Source organism: Larimichthys crocea, chromosome II (genome assembly GCF_000972845.2).
Source record: "Larimichthys crocea isolate SSNF chromosome II, L_crocea_2.0, whole genome shotgun sequence".
In the NCBI taxonomy this organism is placed as follows: Eukaryota; Metazoa; Chordata; class Actinopteri; family Sciaenidae; genus Larimichthys; species Larimichthys crocea.
Genome location: NC_040012.1, coordinates 4,251,307 through 4,271,026, shown reverse-complemented (window position 1 = coordinate 4,271,026; position 19,720 = coordinate 4,251,307). Strand labels below are relative to the sequence as shown.

At 42.8% G+C, this 19,720-nt stretch overlaps 2 protein-coding genes across 3 annotated transcripts; one reads left to right on the top strand and one right to left on the bottom strand.

Moving 5' to 3' along the window:
• Positions 1-2,136: 2,136 nt before the first annotated feature.
• On the bottom strand, positions 2,137-14,129 carry LOC113747502 (tripartite motif-containing protein 16-like). 2 transcript variants are annotated; one of them, XM_027287494.1, is made up of 2 exons: positions 12,358-14,129; positions 2,137-2,161 (listed from the first exon to the last, which is right to left on the bottom strand). In XM_027287494.1, exon 1 carries the CDS (start codon positions 14,055-14,057, stop codon positions 12,375-12,377), a length of 1,683 nt encoding a protein of 560 aa, XP_027143295.1. In that variant the 5' UTR covers positions 14,058-14,129; the 3' UTR covers positions 2,137-2,161; positions 12,358-12,374. The 2 variants fall into 2 exon arrangements, with proteins under 2 accessions (XP_027143295.1, XP_027143299.1); XM_027287498.1 differs by lacking the exon at positions 2,137-2,161 and adding an exon at positions 7,175-8,025 and having other exon boundaries at positions 12,771-14,117.
• Positions 14,130-15,376: 1,247 nt separating this feature from the next.
• On the top strand, positions 15,377-18,481 carry LOC113747635 (tripartite motif-containing protein 16-like). The gene has a single exon (XM_027288019.1). The coding sequence runs from the start codon at positions 15,920-15,922 to the stop codon at positions 17,594-17,596; it is 1,677 nt and encodes a 558-aa protein (XP_027143820.1). The 5' UTR covers positions 15,377-15,919; the 3' UTR covers positions 17,597-18,481.
• The last annotated feature ends 1,239 nt before the right edge of the window (positions 18,482-19,720 follow it).

The following is a 19,720-nucleotide window of genomic DNA, read 5'->3' as shown; positions in this document are numbered from 1 at the left end:
ACAGGACGACATTAACGCTTTCCTAGTGTAAAACCACAGACCCCCCACCATGCAGCCAGAACACTAAAAGAAGCTTCTTCGATGAAGGCGAACAGATCACGGAGCTACAAACAAGTCCAGTTGCCCAGACTTAACTTTTCTTGAAGAAGATTGACCTGACGATGAACCTTCACAGAATTTAAACCGTAAGAAATCTGTTGATTTGACTTTGTTTATTTGTCATCTTTTAGAGAGGAGGAGGCACTTCAACATCTGGATAGCAGTTGTCGTCGATTGCTTCATTGAATGAAGCTGAACTCCCAATACTACTCGGTACTAGGGCTAATTAGTACTGAATTAAGTCTTATAAGTCGCATTGGACCGCCGATCTAAACAAGTAAGTTCCAGTGTGTCGACTTTAGTTTGCATTCTCATGTTGTGGTTAATGGCTGCATCACCCTCACCTTCCTAGTGTAAAAGAACACTCTTGAAGTGCTCGTTCTAGAGTAAGTATTTAGCGTCCCTTTTTCTGGGCTATGTAGAAAACACAGTCTTTCCAAATTTGCCTGATAGAGTTTTTTTTTGAATGGGGGGGTCGATCATCATTCTTATTTGATGAAGCAGATTTTGTTGTTTGTTGTTTGTTTCGTTGTGTGTTGAAAGTTAGATTTCTGACAAATGGCACACAGGCTGCAGGTTCCCTACCATGACATTGGTTGCCGTGCTTGCATTTATTTGTGGCCCCAGATGTGTACTTACGGTGCTAATGTAATGAAGGAGCGAGGAGCGGCTCGCGTCCCAAAAGTCCAGCTTTTCAGTCTCAAGTCAAGTCTACAGTGTGGTGCGACCTGACTCGATTGATTCAGTTATCCAACTACACGAGAAAACTCTGCGGCTAAGCTCCAAAACATGAAAGGCATGTGCAGGGCAAATTCCAAGAACTGCTCCACTTATTGGGCACTGAGGTTAAGCAGCTTATGGCATCATCTGCCGACCTAGGGGTTTGATGGATTCTGCTCTACAATAATGTCAACGCTAGCTAACCTGATGACCTCAGGCTGTGGAGTGTGATTTATCAGGATATGGAGGAAGCTGAAAATTGCTTCACCCTACACTTTGTTTTTTTTTTTTTTTTTTTTTTTTCTTTTTTTTTTTTTTTTTTTTTTTTTTTTTTTTTCTGACAAGTGGCCATTAAATGAAGAAGTCTAAACTTGTTTTTTTTATACTGCCTGTGTTTGACCACAATTGAAAGTTTGTACTCAGCTTTAGAATCCTGGTCTAAAAAAACAAATGCAGACAACCTGAGAGTAGGGCTTTAACTCCACTACCTCCCTGGTTATCAGGATTGAAGGCGCCCTCTGTGTCGTTCATCATTTTTCACATTTCACTCGTTACCTGCTGTGATGTTCACGCAGGAAACAACAACATCAGTAAAGCAGATTTATCTATGTAAATCACCCCTGTCAGTCTGTTCAACAGGAAGTCACAGCCTGTAACACTGATCTGCATCAGGTCACATGGGAAAGGATGGAGAGAAGAGTTTCCACTTTACAAATATGATCACATCATCAAATGTTGTGTGACATTTTGTCCGCCAGCTTGGTATGAGACCCTGGAATGAAGACCCGAAGAAAAGGGGGGGAACTTTGCTTCATGTTGGTTTATTCATTCTGTAAAGCTCACTTTGTTCCCACATCCCATCGTCAGTCTGTTCAATGACTCTTGTTCAATGATTTCATGTACAAGCTTCACTTCATCCACACAATCAGTTTGTTGGACCAGAATCTCGCCTATGGCAAAAAACAATCATCTCCTTATTGATTTATGACTATGATAATTACAGTTTTATAACACCTCATTGACACCAAAACCCAACATAGAACCCAAATATCTAAGTACTTGGAAAAGAAACAACAACACATTCTCAGTACAATTAATTGAACAATCATTGAAATGGCAGAGAAGAAGCTTTATATTTTCAAGCCGAGAAAATGTCAGTTCAGGTTAACTAAAGTCATCATGAGCAGTGATAGCTCCCATGGCTAAACAGGACACAGGAAGGAGCTTCCACCAAAGAAACCAAACATTTACACAACGCCAATGCTAAGCGGTGCAACAGTACGGCCCACAATGTTTGATTACAGGTGAGAAATGTTACAACAATCAAATGACAGAATTTAACCTTAAATGACTTCTTCTATTTCAGTTTACACAAACTTGCAGTGTCTACTAAGAATAGTGATGAAAACCGTAAAGTCCAGCCTAGAGAGCTGAGTGACTTTGTCTGGACTCTGTGGAGGAGAGTCTATGGTTTCAGAGACGCTGTCTGTCGAAGACCAGAATACCTGCACTGTGATCAAGGTCACTCCAACTGGAGGCCAAAGGACCTGAGACAGGGAGTTTTGGGACATGTTGAACCAAAAATGTGTAACTGTTTTTTGCAACATCTTAACCTCCCAAGATTTGTCATTTGATCAAAATTTTACTTCCTTCGAAGCCTCCCTTCTCTGCATATAGTCTGTATGCGACGCGACACCAACTCCTGTCCTCTCCACTCCAACTCCCAGTATAACACGTCCAGTTCAGTACTCTCTGGCTCAGGACCTGACCAATGTCGGAATCTGCCTGGTGACTAGAATAAGACTGTGTGACTTTACTGTGCTTTTCTGTTTCCTCAGATCATCATAAGCTCTGTGTGTGCTGTGTTTGGATCCAGTTTGGTTCCGTGAATATTTTAAGACTACCAGCTCTGGGTCTTCGGCTCTGTGTGAATTGACATGTAAAAAAATTGACTTCAGTAATGTCATGATAAGATGTTTGTCCGTTCCTCTCTCAGCAAAGTACTGTAGTTTATCTTGAGCTTGAACAGAAGCTGTCACATCATAAAAGTACCTCAGAGGACGCTGCTATGATGCTGGATGAGTCTGTAGCTGGCTGAGTCGTTACAGTCGGGGTTTAGTTGTGTAGAAATGGTTGTGGTAATATTGTGTTAGAGCTTTCTACAGTCAGTGTCTTCCTCCTCAGCTCAGTGATTCTGCTCCAGCTTCTCATGAGATCTTTGATCGACTCCACTTAAGTTTCCTGCGGGATATGACCGCTGCCTTCACACATACCTTTTTCTCCATGAGGACGGATCAGATAAGTGAAGATACCCCTATAATGTATAAAATGCTTTATAAGAAAGCAATTGTATACGCTAAAAATAATGTTTGTAGATACTTAAAAATTATTTATATCTGTACTGGATCTCTGCGGAACTGTTTCAGTCAGAATAACCTCGCACCCTCTCTCCTGCCTCTCAGTCCTTCTTCTGCTCCACCCCGATCGTGAGATGTGTCGTCTCGGCCTTCTATGTTCTCCACAGAGCCAGAGGATAAACAGCATACACTGCTGCGTCAGTACGGCAGACACATTCTTCATCACTCCTCATGACGAGCAAGCAGCGTTCTCCGGCTGAAGCTTCTCTGGAGGGCCTCCACCAGCTGCTGTTTTACAAAGGCCTAGTGGATCATATATGCGGCTGAGGCTGTTTCTCACAATTAAGAGACCCAGACAGACCCAGAACAGACTTAGAGCTTCAGTTTTCTCCCAGTGAGACATCTACAGGCCACATCTTCGGTCCAGCCATAGCAGTGTCAGTCACTCTTCAGCCTTTTTTCAGGTGCATGGGCCACGTCCTTCTTCAGGTATCTCCACTTAAAGCGCTAACATGTCTTTTCCCAGGACCGGCCTCGGTGTGTTGAGGTTCTGCCTACCCTAGGGCAGCTGTGTGCTTGCTTTATCCTTCAATCCTTCGATTTTAATATACTCAGCGTGCTGCTTGTCCACCGGGAATAGCTCCTACCCGACCTTAGTAGATCCAGACAGATGAGACACGAACTAGTTCTACCCGGCCAGCTGGCTCCTTTCTGCTCCCTTTCAGCCTCTTGACAACGACTGTCTGAGTTTGACTCCTCAGAAATGAAACTAGTCTGAGCTCTGATCTCCACAAAATGTGTCTCTGCGTGACCGGGGGCCTGACGTGTTTGGTTACACCCATCTTCAAAACTGGAGATCTGAAGGGGAGGGACCCACCCCAAGCCCCCCCCCCCCCCGGAGGAAACATGTGGACAGAGTGGAGCTGGGGGGCGTGCTTGAGAGCAGGAAGAGGAATAAGAGGGACGGGGTTATCACGCTTTGGTTCGTCCAGAAGGAAGAGGAGCGCTTTGAGAGAGATACTGTGTGTTAACACTTGTTTACAACCAGAGCTCAGTGAAAACCACGATCGAGTTATTCCTGTTATTAAATTGAATCAAACTGTTTATTGATTACAATAATTTAAACACAACCACAAAGTACAAGAGACATTAATCCCTTGCGTAACGGTGATCAAACTCCAATAACTCACTAAATCTAATTGAAAACCCAAACAATATTAACACTGACAGTATTTTTGAATAACAACAGGTTGCATCAGAAATTTAATTTTATTAATGTATTTTGATGTCAGATGCTACTCTAAAACACACTAAATCAAAATGAGTTAGTCGTTGAACCCACAGCGACTTTGCACCACCACGCACACCTCTATCATTTGGACTCTGCGTGAAGTTCCCGGTACCTTTAGTATGAACATAGCCTCTCGATTCTCTTCATGTGCTTCAACTAAACAAATACTTTTCCGTCTCATGTGGAAGGTCCAGTCATTTGTCAGTAGCAGGCCAGCGGCTGCAGTCACACTTACTGTATCACGTCAGCATCTATGCCTTGTTGTGATAGAATAAGATGTGCGTACACTTCTCAGGTTAATTATCTTTGACTTACACCGGTCCAGCCTGTGTTGAGCTTTCATGCCTGTCTTTCCACCCCGGCACCCCCCTGCGCCCCCCACTGTACGTTTTCCCTTTACTTTGAGTGAGCAGCAGCCGTTGTAATGTTTCATCCCAGCATCATGTGCAGGGACAGAGACCACTTGCCCTTCCCCCCAGGCCTACCCATGTTCGAAACTTAATTATGGACTAGGGCTGTCAATCGATTAAAAAAAAAGTTAACTCCAATTAAACCGAACAACATGTCCCTAATTTACATCGCACTTAACTATCAATAAATCTATTCAATAAACCCCCCCCCCCCCTTAAATGCATTTTTCTGAGCCTCGAAGCTACGTATAATGCTATTTATTTATGTAAAAATGATCAAATTAATGTTTTAGAATAAACACAGAGAAAGTATATTTAACTTCATTATTTTATTGGCTTCATTGCGCATATGCCCAGTTTTGCACAAGAAAAAAAAAGCTCAGAAACAGACAAGCAGCATGAGGGAAATATACTGCGAGTGCCACATCCTTTAGTGTTTAGACTGGGTTGTTTTGCTTTGAGGGGGTGATATGTTAAAGTCTTGTTACTTCTGTGGAATTTAAATTCGGCTTTGCAAACTGTGCACAATGCCTTTTTTTTGTTCAACGAGCTGTCGGGCACCTTTTTAAAATGAACTGTTCCCCCTAAAAGTCCGCCTTCTCCACTCTTTTACACCACAGACTCTCCCTTTAGGTTAGGATAATCATAGACATATATACATGACTCTCCTTTAGTCTGCTTAGATCATAGACAGATAAACATAGACTCTCCTTAGTTTAGGATGCTCATAGACATTAAACATAGACTCTCCTTTAGTTAGGTACGATCATAGACATACTAAAATAGACTTCCTTTAGTTAGGGATAGCTCATAGACATATAAACAGACTCTCTTTTAGTTTAGGATAGATCATAGACCTTATGCACAGACTCTCCTGTCGTTCGGATAAGCTCAAGACATATATACATAGACTCTCTTTAGTTAGGTAGATTCATAGACATCAACACTAGACTCTCCTTAGTTAGGATTAGATCATAGACCATATAAAACATAGACTCTCCTTTCGTGGATAGAATCATAGCATATATGCACAGACTCTCCTTTAGTTAGGTAGATTCATAACATCTCTGCATAGACTCTCCTTTAGTAGGGAATAGATCATAGACATATCTTGCACAATCTCCTTTAGTTAGGATAGATCATAGGACATCTATACACAAGACTCTCCTTTAGTTAGGATAGGATCATAGACCACAGACGCCTCATGAGCAGGTTGTCCGTTCTTCTTGCGTACGTTATAACATGTCCGCCATATTGGATGTGGCAGCTCTGCCCGTAAACTATACAAGCTAAGGCCGGTTTTGTTTTAGCTATGGGCACTGTGGGCGGACGCCCGGGCGCCCAAAGTCTGCGTGAGGGCTAAGTTAATGCCTCTTTCCACCCCTTCACACACACTAATATATCTTGGAAACAAAGCTCTACTTTCCCATCCAAAAATGGCGCGCACCGAAAGTAAACAAAAACCGCGTTATAATTTTGTTTAACGCTGTTAATTCTTTAAAATTACTCGACAAAATTAACGCGTTAATTTTGACAGCACTAATATTTACACAAACTTTGAAAAACTGTTAACTTCAGCTTAACAAAAGACCGTTGCACAAACTAGGGCTACGGGATTATTTTTTAACCGGGAATATCCTTGGCTAGCCTGGATCATTACCAGTGATCGGGTTGCCCAAAGCGGGTATAGGGGGCAGTGAGTTAGATATGTGATGGTATAAGTTACCATGGAGATTTCTTCTGTTGGAGTGAGCTGCTCCAGACCAGGATCAGGTTCCAGGATCAGGATCAGCAGTCACCACCAACGGAAAACAATTAGGTACTTCCACTGCCCACTACACAGTGTTATCACATAACTAGACCCACTGTCTTATAAAAAGTTTGTGCATTCCTTCAATCCTTTTGGATACATGCTGATTTTTAGATGCTCGTTGCAATCATTAGATTCATTTTACAGTTTCCCACAGCTATAAGCGGATATTAAAAAAGATTGGAATTTGGGCCACCGAGAAGAGAAAAAAGAAACCACAGACTGCGCATAAAGTCAATATTGTCAGCCGTTGTTTCAGAGGAGGAGGTTGTTCAAATGAGGCCGTGAGAGGCATTTGGAGCATTTGGTGGAATGTCCTCGTATAGGTTTCACAAAAAAGAGATACTCATCTTCTGGCACATCAGCATCACATTGTCACAAGTATCAGGACTTTAAAAAGAAAATGCTTTTTTCCTTCCTCAGTGTAGCCCTAATACTCTGTCGGATATAAAATACACATCCCATATAAATATAAATACACAAAGTGTAACATTATGTTCCTTTATTGAATAAGGATCAATCAAAACAGGTGAACCATCAGCTCCTTTCAAAACTGAATCACACAGTGACTCTACAAGATAGAAAGCACAGAATCAAAGCATATTATACAACACAAGGAGAAACACACATTCAAAGGTCTGTGTGTAATACACCCCGCATGTCTGCACACTGAAATAAATGCAGGACAAATACATACACATCAAATGAACGGACGCAGTCGCCTCCCTGCAGCTTGTATACACACAGTATACAGCACAATCATCATAAGAGGCCAAATCACTAATTCCTCTGCAGGACGTATTTAACTTAAATTTAAAGCATCATATTAACTAATTTAACACAATGAGAAGAGGGCAAAGTACCGCCCACAATGTTTGATTGACAGGTGAAGAAATGTCACAACAATAAAATGACTGAATTTAACCCTTAAATGACTTCTGTCTATTTCAGTTTACACAACTCTGCAGTGACTCCAAAATACCAGGAAAACCAAAGTCCAGCATAGAGAGGCTGAGTGAACGTGGTCTGGACTCTGTGGAGGAGAGTCATGGTTTCAGAGACGCTGTAGAAGGACAGAATACCTGCACTGTGATCCAGGTACACTCCAACTCTGGAGGACCGAGGAATTGAGAGACAAGTTGCGACATTGTTGAACCAAAATGTGTAACTGTTTTTTGTACATCTTAACGCCCAAGATTTGTCATTTGATCCAAAGCTACATTCATTCGAGCTCCCTGCTCTGCTGATATTCTTGTATGCGACTGCGACACAAACTCCTGCTCCTCTCCACTCCACCTCCCAGTAACAACGTCCAGTCAGACTCTCTGTGCTCAGGACCTGCCACCAGTCAGTGAATCTGTCTGGGTGACTAGAATAAGACTGTTGACCTGTCATTACTGTTGCTTTTCTGTTCCCCTCAGATAAATAAAGCTGCCTGTGTTGCCCGTGTTTGGATCCAGTGTGAGTTAACCGGAATATTTTAAGACAAGCTCTGGTCTTTCGCTGGTCTTCGAGCCTCTCTGCCTCTCAGTCCTTTCTGCTGCAGTCGACTGTGTCGTGGCCTTTATGTCTTCCACAGAGCAGAGGATAACCGACACTGCGTCATACGCAGACCAGAACATCTTCATCACCTATCATGACGGAGAGCAGATGTTCTCCTGGAGCTCTGGAGGCTCCACAGCTTGTGTTTCTCTCAAGGCCAGAGGCATTCAAAGTGAGCCTGGAGGTTTTCTCACATAAGAACCAGCAGACCAGACAGGACTTCAGAGCTTTCCGTTTTCTCCCAGTGCAGACCTCAAGGCCACATTTCAGGTCCAGCATGACAGTTGATCCTCAGGAGAGCTTGGAGTCCAGTCTCTCTCAGTTTCCTCCACTAAAGCTGCTAACATATTGCGTTTTTCACCAGGAAGGCCTCGGTCCCACCGGAGGTGCCTACCCGAGGGCAGCTGTAGATGATTAGCTATCCATTCGATCCCAGTTTTTTGATTTAATACAGTTCTGCAGTATGCTTGTCCACCAGGGAATACTCACGGATCCTAGTAGATCCAGACAGATCGCGAACAAGAGAAGGTTTCAAGGTTCAGCGTGCTAACTCCTTCTGTGCCATTTCAGCTCTCTGTGCACGCTCTTTTCTGACTTTTCTTACTTCTTAAACTCAAAATATTTTGAGCTCTGATCCTTTACGTCTGCCTTCAAATTGTGATCTGAAAAGCAGGCAACAAGGAAACCATAAGGTTGAGCTTGCTTCATTACATTTAACACACGTGTGTCTTGATAACTACATAAATATGACAGGAATAGAAGAATGTTCTTAATTGAGTCTGTTATTAATATTATGGAATATTGGTGTGGTGTATACTCTATGGAGGGCTGGGTAGTTAGTAGTAGTAGTAGTAATTGTAGTAGTAGTATAGTATGGTGCTGGACTGACTCACTAACTGTGAACACAGCTTGTGTGCTGTGGCCCAACCCTCAACCATGTTCCACATAAAACATCTTGGACCTTTATGATATTTAAATATAAACACCAAAGATCATTCATTCTATTATCAAATTCTGAAATACATCAGGTATATAATGAATCTGAATGTGGGGAGGTAAACGATGCATCGTGACACGATTAAAAATCGGTACAAAACGTGACGATTGCCACCGGTTGACGAAAAAAATCAGTCGGGATTTTTCACAATGAAAGTAGGATATGTTTTTTTCTTGTTTTAAATTAAGAATAGGTTAGGTTATCTTTAAAAAAGGGGAGGGAAGACATGGCGAGCGGTAGAAAACAGCTTGAAACAGAGGCTGTTTGAAATCACCTGTGTGGAGCATTTTAGATTCTATATAACACAAATACAACCGTGAGAAACGGACAGACAAAACCAAAATACACAACTGCCGAAATATTGCAGAGCAACATGAACATGCAGCACACCAATGAGCAACATGAGCAACCAGTGCAGCAACAACACGAGCAACATGCAGCACACAGCAACGCAGCAGCAACATGAGGCACATATCAGCCGCCACAGTGAGAACAAAGAAGTTACGCACATCATGAGGAAAACTGCACTCACAGCAGTAACAGCAGTTACTGTGAGGACTTTTCTAAAGAATGAATCTCGGTCATGTGTTTGTTGTTTAAATGTAAGTGCACTTTTTATAAGAACAACAACTGTTTGAGAGTTTATGTAAAGAAAGATTTTCCTACAAATAAAAACAATTTTATTTGGTCATAATTTGTCTGTAGCTCATTTTGATAAAAAATAAATAAAAAAATCGTGAGAAAATCGTATCTTGAACAAAAAAACCGTGAACCGCATCGTTGCTTTTTTTAAAATCCAGAATAACTACAGCTACTCGGTGTTTGTTTACACGGGCCTTGCCGGTGTTTCGGTGTAATGAGCGACCGTGTTAACTGGTGACCGCCAGCCGAACATGGGAAGTAGAAACGTAACGTGGCAACGAGACACGAATCAGAAGAAGCGGGTATTTATTTATTTTTAAAAACATCGTAACGTTGATGAAAACTAATTCACGAGACATCTGAGTGTGTTTCTGTTCCTAACTATCACGACCAAGCGCTAACGGCTGACGCCGAGTTAAACACGGTCGCTCGTTTAACCGAAACACCGTCGTCGTCTTCGCAGTGACCGCATTTTAGAGCCTGAGATAAACATTACGACAGACCGGGACCCTGATGAGGAGAAGCGGGTACAGAAATAACGGATGGATCAACATTACGACAACGTTTTAACGTTTTAATAACGTTTAAACAACATTGTAACAACATTGTAACAACATTGTAACAACAGCTCGACTTACCTCTGCACGAACAGCGCCAATACACAGGAAGTGACTCCTAGTGATGTGTCGGTCGCGAACGAGCCGGTTCAAAGAGTCGGTTCAAAGAGTCGGTTCAAAGAGTCGGCTCTTTTAAGTGAACGATAGGAGCCGGCTCCCGTTTTCCGTCCACCCGTGAAACCGTTCTTTTCTTTCTTTTTTACTTTTCTCTTTAGGAAAAAATACCTGTGGCATTGACTACAGGTGTCAACATGCATGCTGTGCAACCCAATATGTGAGGATTGGACAAGGAGCCTACACCAGCAGGACAGGAGGGGGGAGACAAGAGGAGGTAGGACACGCTGAAGGAGAGACAGGAGTGAGGTGCAAAGATATATTATTTTTACCTATACCAAAACATTTTGTTTATTTGTCCAGATGTCAGTGGTGGGTACATAACACAAGACACATTACTTGAGTGCTGTTATTAATTTAGTTTTTTCAGTACTTTATGTTGTGTGTGGTGTATATATATGTTATATATATATATACTATATATATTATAATATATATATTATATATTATATATTATCTTCTATATATAAAGTCAATTATCTGTCCTTTGTAAAATTTCCATGCTTAGGTTTTTATAGGCGTTTTATCAGCTTTGTGTGGCAGAGTGGTTTTTATGTTAGTTCATTCATTGGGTGGTTTCAGGATTACAAGGGATTTTTACAACTTAAATGCATTAGCTAGAGCAAATTATTGAAATTCAAGTGATATATGCGTTCAAATACAAATCACAAGTCAAAACAGCGCTGAATTATATAAAGGTTATACGTGGTAAATGAAGAGCATTTGGGAGCAGAAAGAGCCGGCTCTTCTTGGTGAGCTGAGCCAAATGATCCGGCTCACTAAAAAGAGCCGGAAATTCCATCACTGGTGACGTCAAATTTCTTCTTCTTCTGCTTTTTAACTGTGCGCTCCCAGGGGGAGGAGCGTCGATTCCTCTCATAGTGGCCGCAACCGTGTAATTACAGCAAACGGGCGACTCCGTCAACTGACCCACAAGGAAAGACCTTTTTCCCGCCATAAAAAACTTATTAGATTTTGATGATTTTAGTCATAAATATAAATTGAATGTTCCAGAAACGACTACTGGCTGTAATAAAGCCATTCCACAGGCTCTCATCTTGTATGATTAAGGGAACTTTAATGTACATGCCGATACACCTGATACACACCATGTCCATAAATAACCAACCTTTATTAGAGAAAAAGGGTAAAACAAATTTTTGAGATTCTACTCTCACCAAAGAATTTTCTTCCTTGTCTCCCTCAAAAGAAAACATAATTGTTAAAGGATACTCCACTTTGATACCAAGAGAATTAGATGTAAATTTCTTAGTTTTGCTATCTCTACTAAAGCGAAAGAGGTACACTTCAAAACAATAAATTACATTTTATCCTTGCAGTGAATTTTTAAGACTTATATTTAATTTGGACTGTAATAAATGTGCTTTTTGTAAAACAGAAGTAGAAACACTTGAACATTTAATGTTCTCTTGCAATCTATCTGATTTGTTTTGGAAATATCTAAAAAAATATCTAAGTAAGTGGAAAAGAAACAACAACATATATCAGTACAATTATTGAACAATCATTGAAATGACAGAGAAGTTTATATTTTCATGCAGAGAAATGTCAGTTCAGGTTAACTAAAGTCATCATGAGCAGTGATAGCCTCCATGGCTAAACAGACACAGTAAGGAGCTCCACCTAAAGAAACTCAAACATTTACACAACGACCAATGAGAAGAGGGCAAAGTACCGCCCACAGTGTTTGATTGACAGGTGAAGAAATGTCACAACAAGTAAAACACAGAATTTAACCCTTAAATGACTTCTGTCTATTTCAGTTTACACAACTCTGCAGTGTCTCCATAAGAATAGTAAATCCAAAGTCCAGCATAGAGAGGCTGAGTGAACGTGGTCTGGACTCTGTGGAGGAGAGTCATGGTTTCAGAGACGCTGTAGAAGGACAGAATACCTGCACTGTGATCCAGGTACACTCCAACTCTGGAGGACTGAGGACCTGAGACGGGAGTTTGGACATTGTTGTAACAAAATGTGTAACTGTTTTTTTTACATCTTAACACCCAAGATTTGTCATTGTGTCCAAATTTACATTCATTTGAGCTCCCTGCTTTTCTGATATTATTGTATGTGACTGCTACACAAACTCTTCCTCCTCTCCACTCCACCTCCCAGTAACAACGTCCAGTCAGACTCTCTGTGCTCAGGACCTGAGAATATCCAGTGAATCTGTCTGGATGACTAGAATAAGACTGTTGATCTGTCATTAATGTTGCCTTTCTGTTCCCCTCAGATAATAACAGCTTTGTGTTTGCTGTGTTTGGATCCAGTGTGAGTTCACGTGAATATTTTAAGAACTCAGCTCTGGTCTTGGGCTCTGGTTCTGGTCCTGACAGTGAAACATGGACTTCAGTGTCTGTCAGTGAGATGTTTGTCCGTTGGTCCCTCAGAACGTCCTGTAGTATATCTCTGAGCTCTGACACAGCAGCTGTCACATCCTCAAAGTACCTCAGAGGACGGATATTGATGCTGGATGAGTCTGTAGATTGGCTGAGTCGTGACAGTGAGGGGTAGTTGTGTAGAAACTCATTGTGGTCCTCTGTGTGTGAGAGTTCCTCCAGCTCAGCGTCTTTCCTCTTCAGCTCAGTGATCTCCTGCTCCAGCTTCTCCTGAAGATCTTTGACTCGACTCACTTCAGTTTCCTGCTGGGATCTGACCTGCTGCTTCACATCAGACCTTCTTTTCTCCATGAGACGGATCAGCTCAGTGAAGATCTTCTCACTGTCCTCCACTGCTTTATCAGCAGAGCCATTGATAGCCTCCACCTCCTGTTGGAGCTCCTTCACATCTTTCTCTCTGTCCTGGATTCTCTGCTGGATGTTTAGTCGACTCACCTCGAGCTCTCTCTGCCTCTCAGTCCTTTCTGCTGCAGCTGAGACTGTGTCGTGGCCTTTATGTTCATCCACAGAGCAGAGATAACAGATACACTGCTGATCAGTACGGCAGAACATCTTCATCACCTCATCATGACGAGAGCAGATGTTCTCCTGGAGCTTCTTGGAGGGCTCCACCAGCTTGTGTTTCTTTAATGGAGCTACATCATGATGAGGCTGGAGGTGTTTCTCACAGTAAGAGGCCAGACAGACCAGACAGGACTTCAGAGCTTTCAGTTTTCTCCCAGTGCAGAAATCACAGGCCACATCTTCAGGTCCAGCATAGCAGTGATCATCAGGAGCAGCTTGGAGTCCAGTCTTCTTCAGTTCCTCCACTAAATCTGCTAACATGGTGTTTTTCATCAGGACAGGCCTCGGTGTGAAGGTCTGCCTACACTGAGGGCAGCTGTGGATTCTCTTCTCATCCTCTCCATCCCAGAAGTTTTGAATACACTTCATGCAGTAGCTGTGTCCACAGGGAATAGTCACCGGATCCTTCAGTAGATCCAGACAGATCGAACAGCAGAATTTTTCTTGGTCCAGTCGATTTCTTTGCTGCTCCATTTCACCTCTCTGTGACAACGACTGTCAAAGACTGTCAACTCTTTGCTCTGATGGGAAACAGATCTCTCCTCTTTCTGCTCTTGTTCACTTACTGCAGGGAGAGGGAAGTGTTGTTAGACTTATCTACTGTTGATACTGTGCAATAAAACCAGTTGTACTTTGAACTTTGACACAATATGAAGTTGGCGATTATGTAAAAAACTTGTAATGAGTTCTTCAAAACTTCAAACAGCTTTAAGCTTGAAGGCAGACAGGTGGTTAAAAAAAGACAGACGGTCATTGCAACAAGAAGAAGCTGAGAAAATGTTAACAAGGTTGTACTGAGCAACTGATAATCTGAAGAATGAGAGTCAAGGGTTCACTGTCTATACTGAGGTCAATGAGTAACAGGGAGCAGCTGAGCTGGCAGGTGACTGGGTCATGTGTCGTGGTGGTTTTATTTTACTGCATGTAGATCCAGACGATGCCGTACCTGTTTGTATCCACGATCTCATTCTTTCGGTCACTACAAAAAACTCATTACCACAGGTGAGGGTTGGAACGTCAATGCACTGGAAAGCTTCGCCGTCTGGCTTAGCGCCCTCTTCCCCGCAACAGTCCTGTACAACGTCTGCAGTACTGCAGATGACGCACCAAATGGCCGATCCATCTCAAGCTCCGATTTCCCATCACTCGTAAACAAAACCCTAAGATACTTTAACTCCCTCCCTTGGGACCACCAACCCGGAGGGAGTATTTTATCGTTTTCTGGCAGAGAACCATGGCCTCAGTCTTGGAGATGCTGACTTTCATCCAGGCTGTTCACACTTTGCTGCAAATCGCCCCAGTGAGTGCTGATGGCCACAGTCTGATGAAGCCAACAGGACCACATCGTCTGCAAATAGCAGAGATCCAACCCTGAGGTTCCATCCTCACCCTGGCTGTGCCTTGAAATCCGATCCATGAAAATCACGAACAGTATCGGGGACAAGTGTCAGCCCTGGCGGACTTTGTGTCGTATATATATGGACACAACTGTACAAGGACCGGATGGCATGTACCAACAACCCCAGTACCCCATACTCCCCACAGGAGCACCCAGGGGACACGGTCATAAGCCTTTTCCAAGACCACAAGCACATGTAGACAAGATGGTCAAACTCCCATGACCCCCTCAGCACCCCTGCAAGCATGAAGAGCTGGTCCGTTGTTCCTCCATTGTATCGAACATTATGGGCGGTACTTTGACATCTTCTCACTGGTTGTTCTGTAAATGTTTGAGTTTCTTTAGGTGGAGGAAAACTGTGCCACTGTGTGAACAAAGTGAAGCTTTACAGAATGAATGAACCAACATGAACAAAGTCTTTTCTTCTGGTCTTCATTCCAGGGTCTCATACAAAGCTGACGGACAAAATGTCACACTAACATGTGATGATGTGAATCATATTTGTAAAGTGGAAACTCTTCTCTCCCATCTTTCCCATGTGACCTGAATGCAGCATCAGTGTTACAGGCTGTGACTCCTGTTGAACAGACTGACATAGTGTGATATTACATAGATTCAAATCAGTTCAGTGTTTTTCAATGAGCTCTGTTGTAAACAAGTGTTAACACACAGTATCTCTGTCAAAGCGCTCCTCTTCCTGGGCTGAACCAAAGCTTGATAACCCCTCCCTCTTCTTCCTGCTCTCAAACACAGCCAGCTCCACTCTGTCCACATGTTTCCTTGTTCCCTCCCCTTCAGATCTCCAGTTTGAAGATGGGTGGAACCAACACGTCAGGCCCCGTTCACTGCAGAGACACATGTTGTTGAGATCAGAGCTCAGACTAGTTTCATTTCTGAGGAAGTGAAACTCAGACAGTCGTTGTCACAGAGAGCTGAAATGGCGCAGAAAGGAGCTCAGCTGGCCCGGGAAACTATTTCTTGTTCGATCTGTCTGGATCTACTGAAGGATCCGGTGACTATTCCCTGTGGACACAGCTACTGCATGAAGTGTATTCAAAACTTCTGGGATGGAGAGGATGAGAAGAGAATCCACAGCTGCCCTCAGTGTAGGCAGACCTTCACACCGAGGCCTGTCCTGGTGAAAAACACCATGTTAGCAGCTTTAGTGGAGGAACTGAAGAAGACTGGACTCCAAGCTGCTCCTGATGATCACTGCTATGCTGGACCTGAAGATGTGGCCTGTGATGTCTGCACTGGGAGAAAACTGAAAGCTCTGAAGTCCTGTCTGGTCTGTCTGGCCTCTTACTGTGAGAAACACCTCCAGCCTCATCATGATGTAGCTCCATTAAAGAAACACAAGCTGGTGGAGCCCTCCAAGAAGCTCCAGGAGAACATCTGCTCTCGTCATGATGAGGTGATGAAGATGTTCTGCCGTACTGATCAGCAGTGTATCTGTTATCTCTGCTCTGTGGATGAACATAAAGGCCACGACACAGTCTCAGCTGCAGCAGAAAGGACTGAGAGGCAGAGAGAGCTCGAGGTGAGTCGACTAAACATCCAGCAGAGAATCCAGGACAGAGAGAAAGATGTGAAGGAGCTCCAACAGGAGGTGGAGGCTATCAATGGCTCTGCTGATAAAGCAGTGGAGGACAGTGAGAAGATCTTCACTGAGCTGATCCGTCTCATGGAGAAAAGAAGGTCTGATGTGAAGCAGCAGGTCAGATCCCAGCAGGAAACTGAAGTGAGTCGAGTCAAAGATCTTCAGGAGAAGCTGGAGCAGGAGATCACTGAGCTGAAGAGGAAAGACGCTGAGCTGGAGAAGCTCTCACACACAGAGGACCACAACCAGTTTCTACACAACTACCCCTCACTGTCACGACTCAGCCAATCTACAGACTCATCCAGCATCAATATCCGTCCTCTGAGGGACTTTGAGGATGTGACAGCTGCTGTGTCAGAGCTCAGAGATAAACTACAGGACGTTCTGAGGGACCAACGGACAAACATCTCACTGACAGACACTGAAGTCCATGTTTCACTGTCAGGACCAGAACCAGAGCCCAAGACCAGAGCTGAGTTCTTAAAATATTCACGTGAACTCACACTGGATCCAAACACAGCAAACACACAGCTGTTATTATCTGAGGGGAACAGAAAAGTGACATTAATGAAACAACCTCAGTCTTATTCTAGTCACCCAGACAGATTCACTTATTGGGTTCAGGTCCTGAGTAGAGAGAGTCTGACTGGACGTTGTTACTGGGAGGTGGAGAGGAGAGGAGGAGGAGTTGATGTAGCAGTCACATACAAGAATATCAGCAGAGCAGGGAGCTCAGATGAATGTGGATTTGGATACAATGACAAATCTTGGAGGTTATATTGTGACACAAACAGTTATAACTTTTGTTACAACAAAGTCCGCACTCCCGTCTCAGGTCCTCAGTCCTCCAGAGTTGGAGTGTACCTGGATCACAGTGCAGGTATTCTGTCCTTCTACAGCGTCTCTGAAACCATGACTCTCCTCCACAGAGTCCAGACCACGTTCACTCAGCCTCTCTATGCTGGACTTTGGATTTATTATGGATCCTCTGCTGAGTTGTGTGAAGTGAAATAGACAGAAGTCATTGAAGGGTTAAATTCTGTGTTTCATGTCTTCAGCTTGTTTTGTTTCCATCATTGTTGCTGACAGCTGATTGTTGTGGCATTTCTTCACCTGTCAATCAAACACTGTGGGCGGTACTTTGCCCTCTTCTCATTGGTCGTTGTGTAAATGTTTGAGTTTCTTTAGGTGGAGCTCCTTCCTGTGTCTGTTTAGCCATGGAGGCTATCACTGCTCATGATGACTTTAGTTAACCTGAACTGACATTTCTCTGCATGAAAATATAAACTTCTCTGTCATTTCAATGATTGTTCAATAATTGTACTGATATATGTTGTTGTTTCTTTTCCACTTACTTAGATATTTGGGTCTATGTTGGGTTTTGGTGTCAAATGAGGTGTTATAAAACTGTAATTATGTTCATAATCAATAAGGAGATGATTGATTGTTTTCTTGTACATAGCTGAGATTCTGGTCAAACAAACTGATTGTGTGGATGAAGTGAATCTGTACATCAAATCGTTGAACGAGAGTCATCTGGGCAGCCTTCACTGCAGGACATCTACACCACCAGGGTCATCAGGAGAGCTCATAACATCATAAAGGACAATACACACCCACAACACAGTCTGTTCACACTTCTGCCACCAGGGAGGCGCTACAAGAGTCTGAAGTCCAGGACAAAAAGACTTTCAAACATCTTTGACCCACCATCAGGACATCACACTCTTGAACTTGTAATGTCATTTGAACTGTTACTGGAACAGAGCACCTTATTTTTCAACCCTTAACTTAGGTCTGCTCTGCACTTTAAGCTATGTTTAATATATACTTTATTTTATCAATAAGAATTTCATTGCTGTATGTGCTTTTACTCGCCAATGACAATAAATCTCTTGAATCTTAAATTGAACAGACTTTATTTAAATTTGTCTTTACTGATGTTGTTTGTTGTTTCCTGCAGTGAACATCACAGCAGGTGAACGAGTGAAATGTGAAAACTGATGAACGACACAAGAGGGCGCCTTCATCCTGATAACCAGGGATGTAGTGGAGGTTAAAGCTCCTCAGCTCAGGTTGTCTGCATGTTTTAGACCAGGATTCTAAAGCTGAGTACCAACTTTCTAATTGTGTCAAACATCATGGTCAGTTCTTCTTCATCTCAACTTCTCTGTTACCTGATTTTTAAACGTTTTAATTACTCTTCTGGTGTATTTTCTACTCATTTAATTTGTTCTACCATCTACTGGAGTCCATGGTTACCAAAGTTTGTTTGTGTTGTGTCATTATTTTCATGCATTTGTGAACTCTAAAGTACACAAACATGAATATAAAGTAAGGTTTAAGGTTTCTCTCCCGTTCCCTTACAGATGGTCAGATAATGTGCATCAGATTTATGATGATGATGATGATCTGTGAGTTTCCTGACGGACAGTGAAGTAACCTGCTGCCAACTGCAGCTGCTGTTAGCTCAGTTTGTCTCAGCCAGTGTGTGTGTTTGTACGACAAAGGGGGAGGAAAAGTTTTCAGGCCCGGGGTGAGGGAGAATGCTGATGGGGGTGCATGCCAAAACCGAAGCTAGGTACCAGCCCAGTCTTTGTGCTAAGCCAGGCTAACAGCTGCAAGACAACTGTACTGAGGGTGAATTTATATACAACTCACCTGTTCACATTATATTAAGGCTTAAAGTTATGCAGATGTCATCTCATGCTGGCTCGAAGGAACATCTGCCATTACCCACTTACTTCATTTCTGTTACCTTTGTGCTCTAACACGTCCACATACTTCACCACCTTGATGAGTCAGAAATGAAGAACAGTCTAAACTTTGCAGATCTGTGACGCTGCTGCTGTTATTTCTAAATGAATCAGACTGTAGCTTTAGTCTCAGACCTGCAGCAGAAAGTCTGAGCGTGGAGCGTCTGGGTCAGTAATGGGAAAGTAATGATGATGGGACGGCTGTTAGCGCCAGAAGCTGAGACGATGGCGGCGACGATGATGATGAGGGGGATTTTAATGAAATGCCCTGCAGTGATGAAAACAGATTCTGAGACGAGGCCGGGCGAAGTGGAAGAAAAACAGATTTAAGTGCATCATGCTGAATATTTGAACAGTTTAAACTCATGTTCTTCGGATCAAC

Coding starts and splice junctions, on each gene's coding strand:
- LOC113747502 (XM_027287494.1), bottom strand. CDS start 14,057: ATGGAGCAGCAAAGAAATCGACTGGACCAAGAAAAATTCTGCTGTTCG.
- LOC113747635 (XM_027288019.1), top strand. CDS start 15,920: ATGGCGCAGAAAGGAGCTCAGCTGGCCCGGGAAACTATTTCTTGTTCG.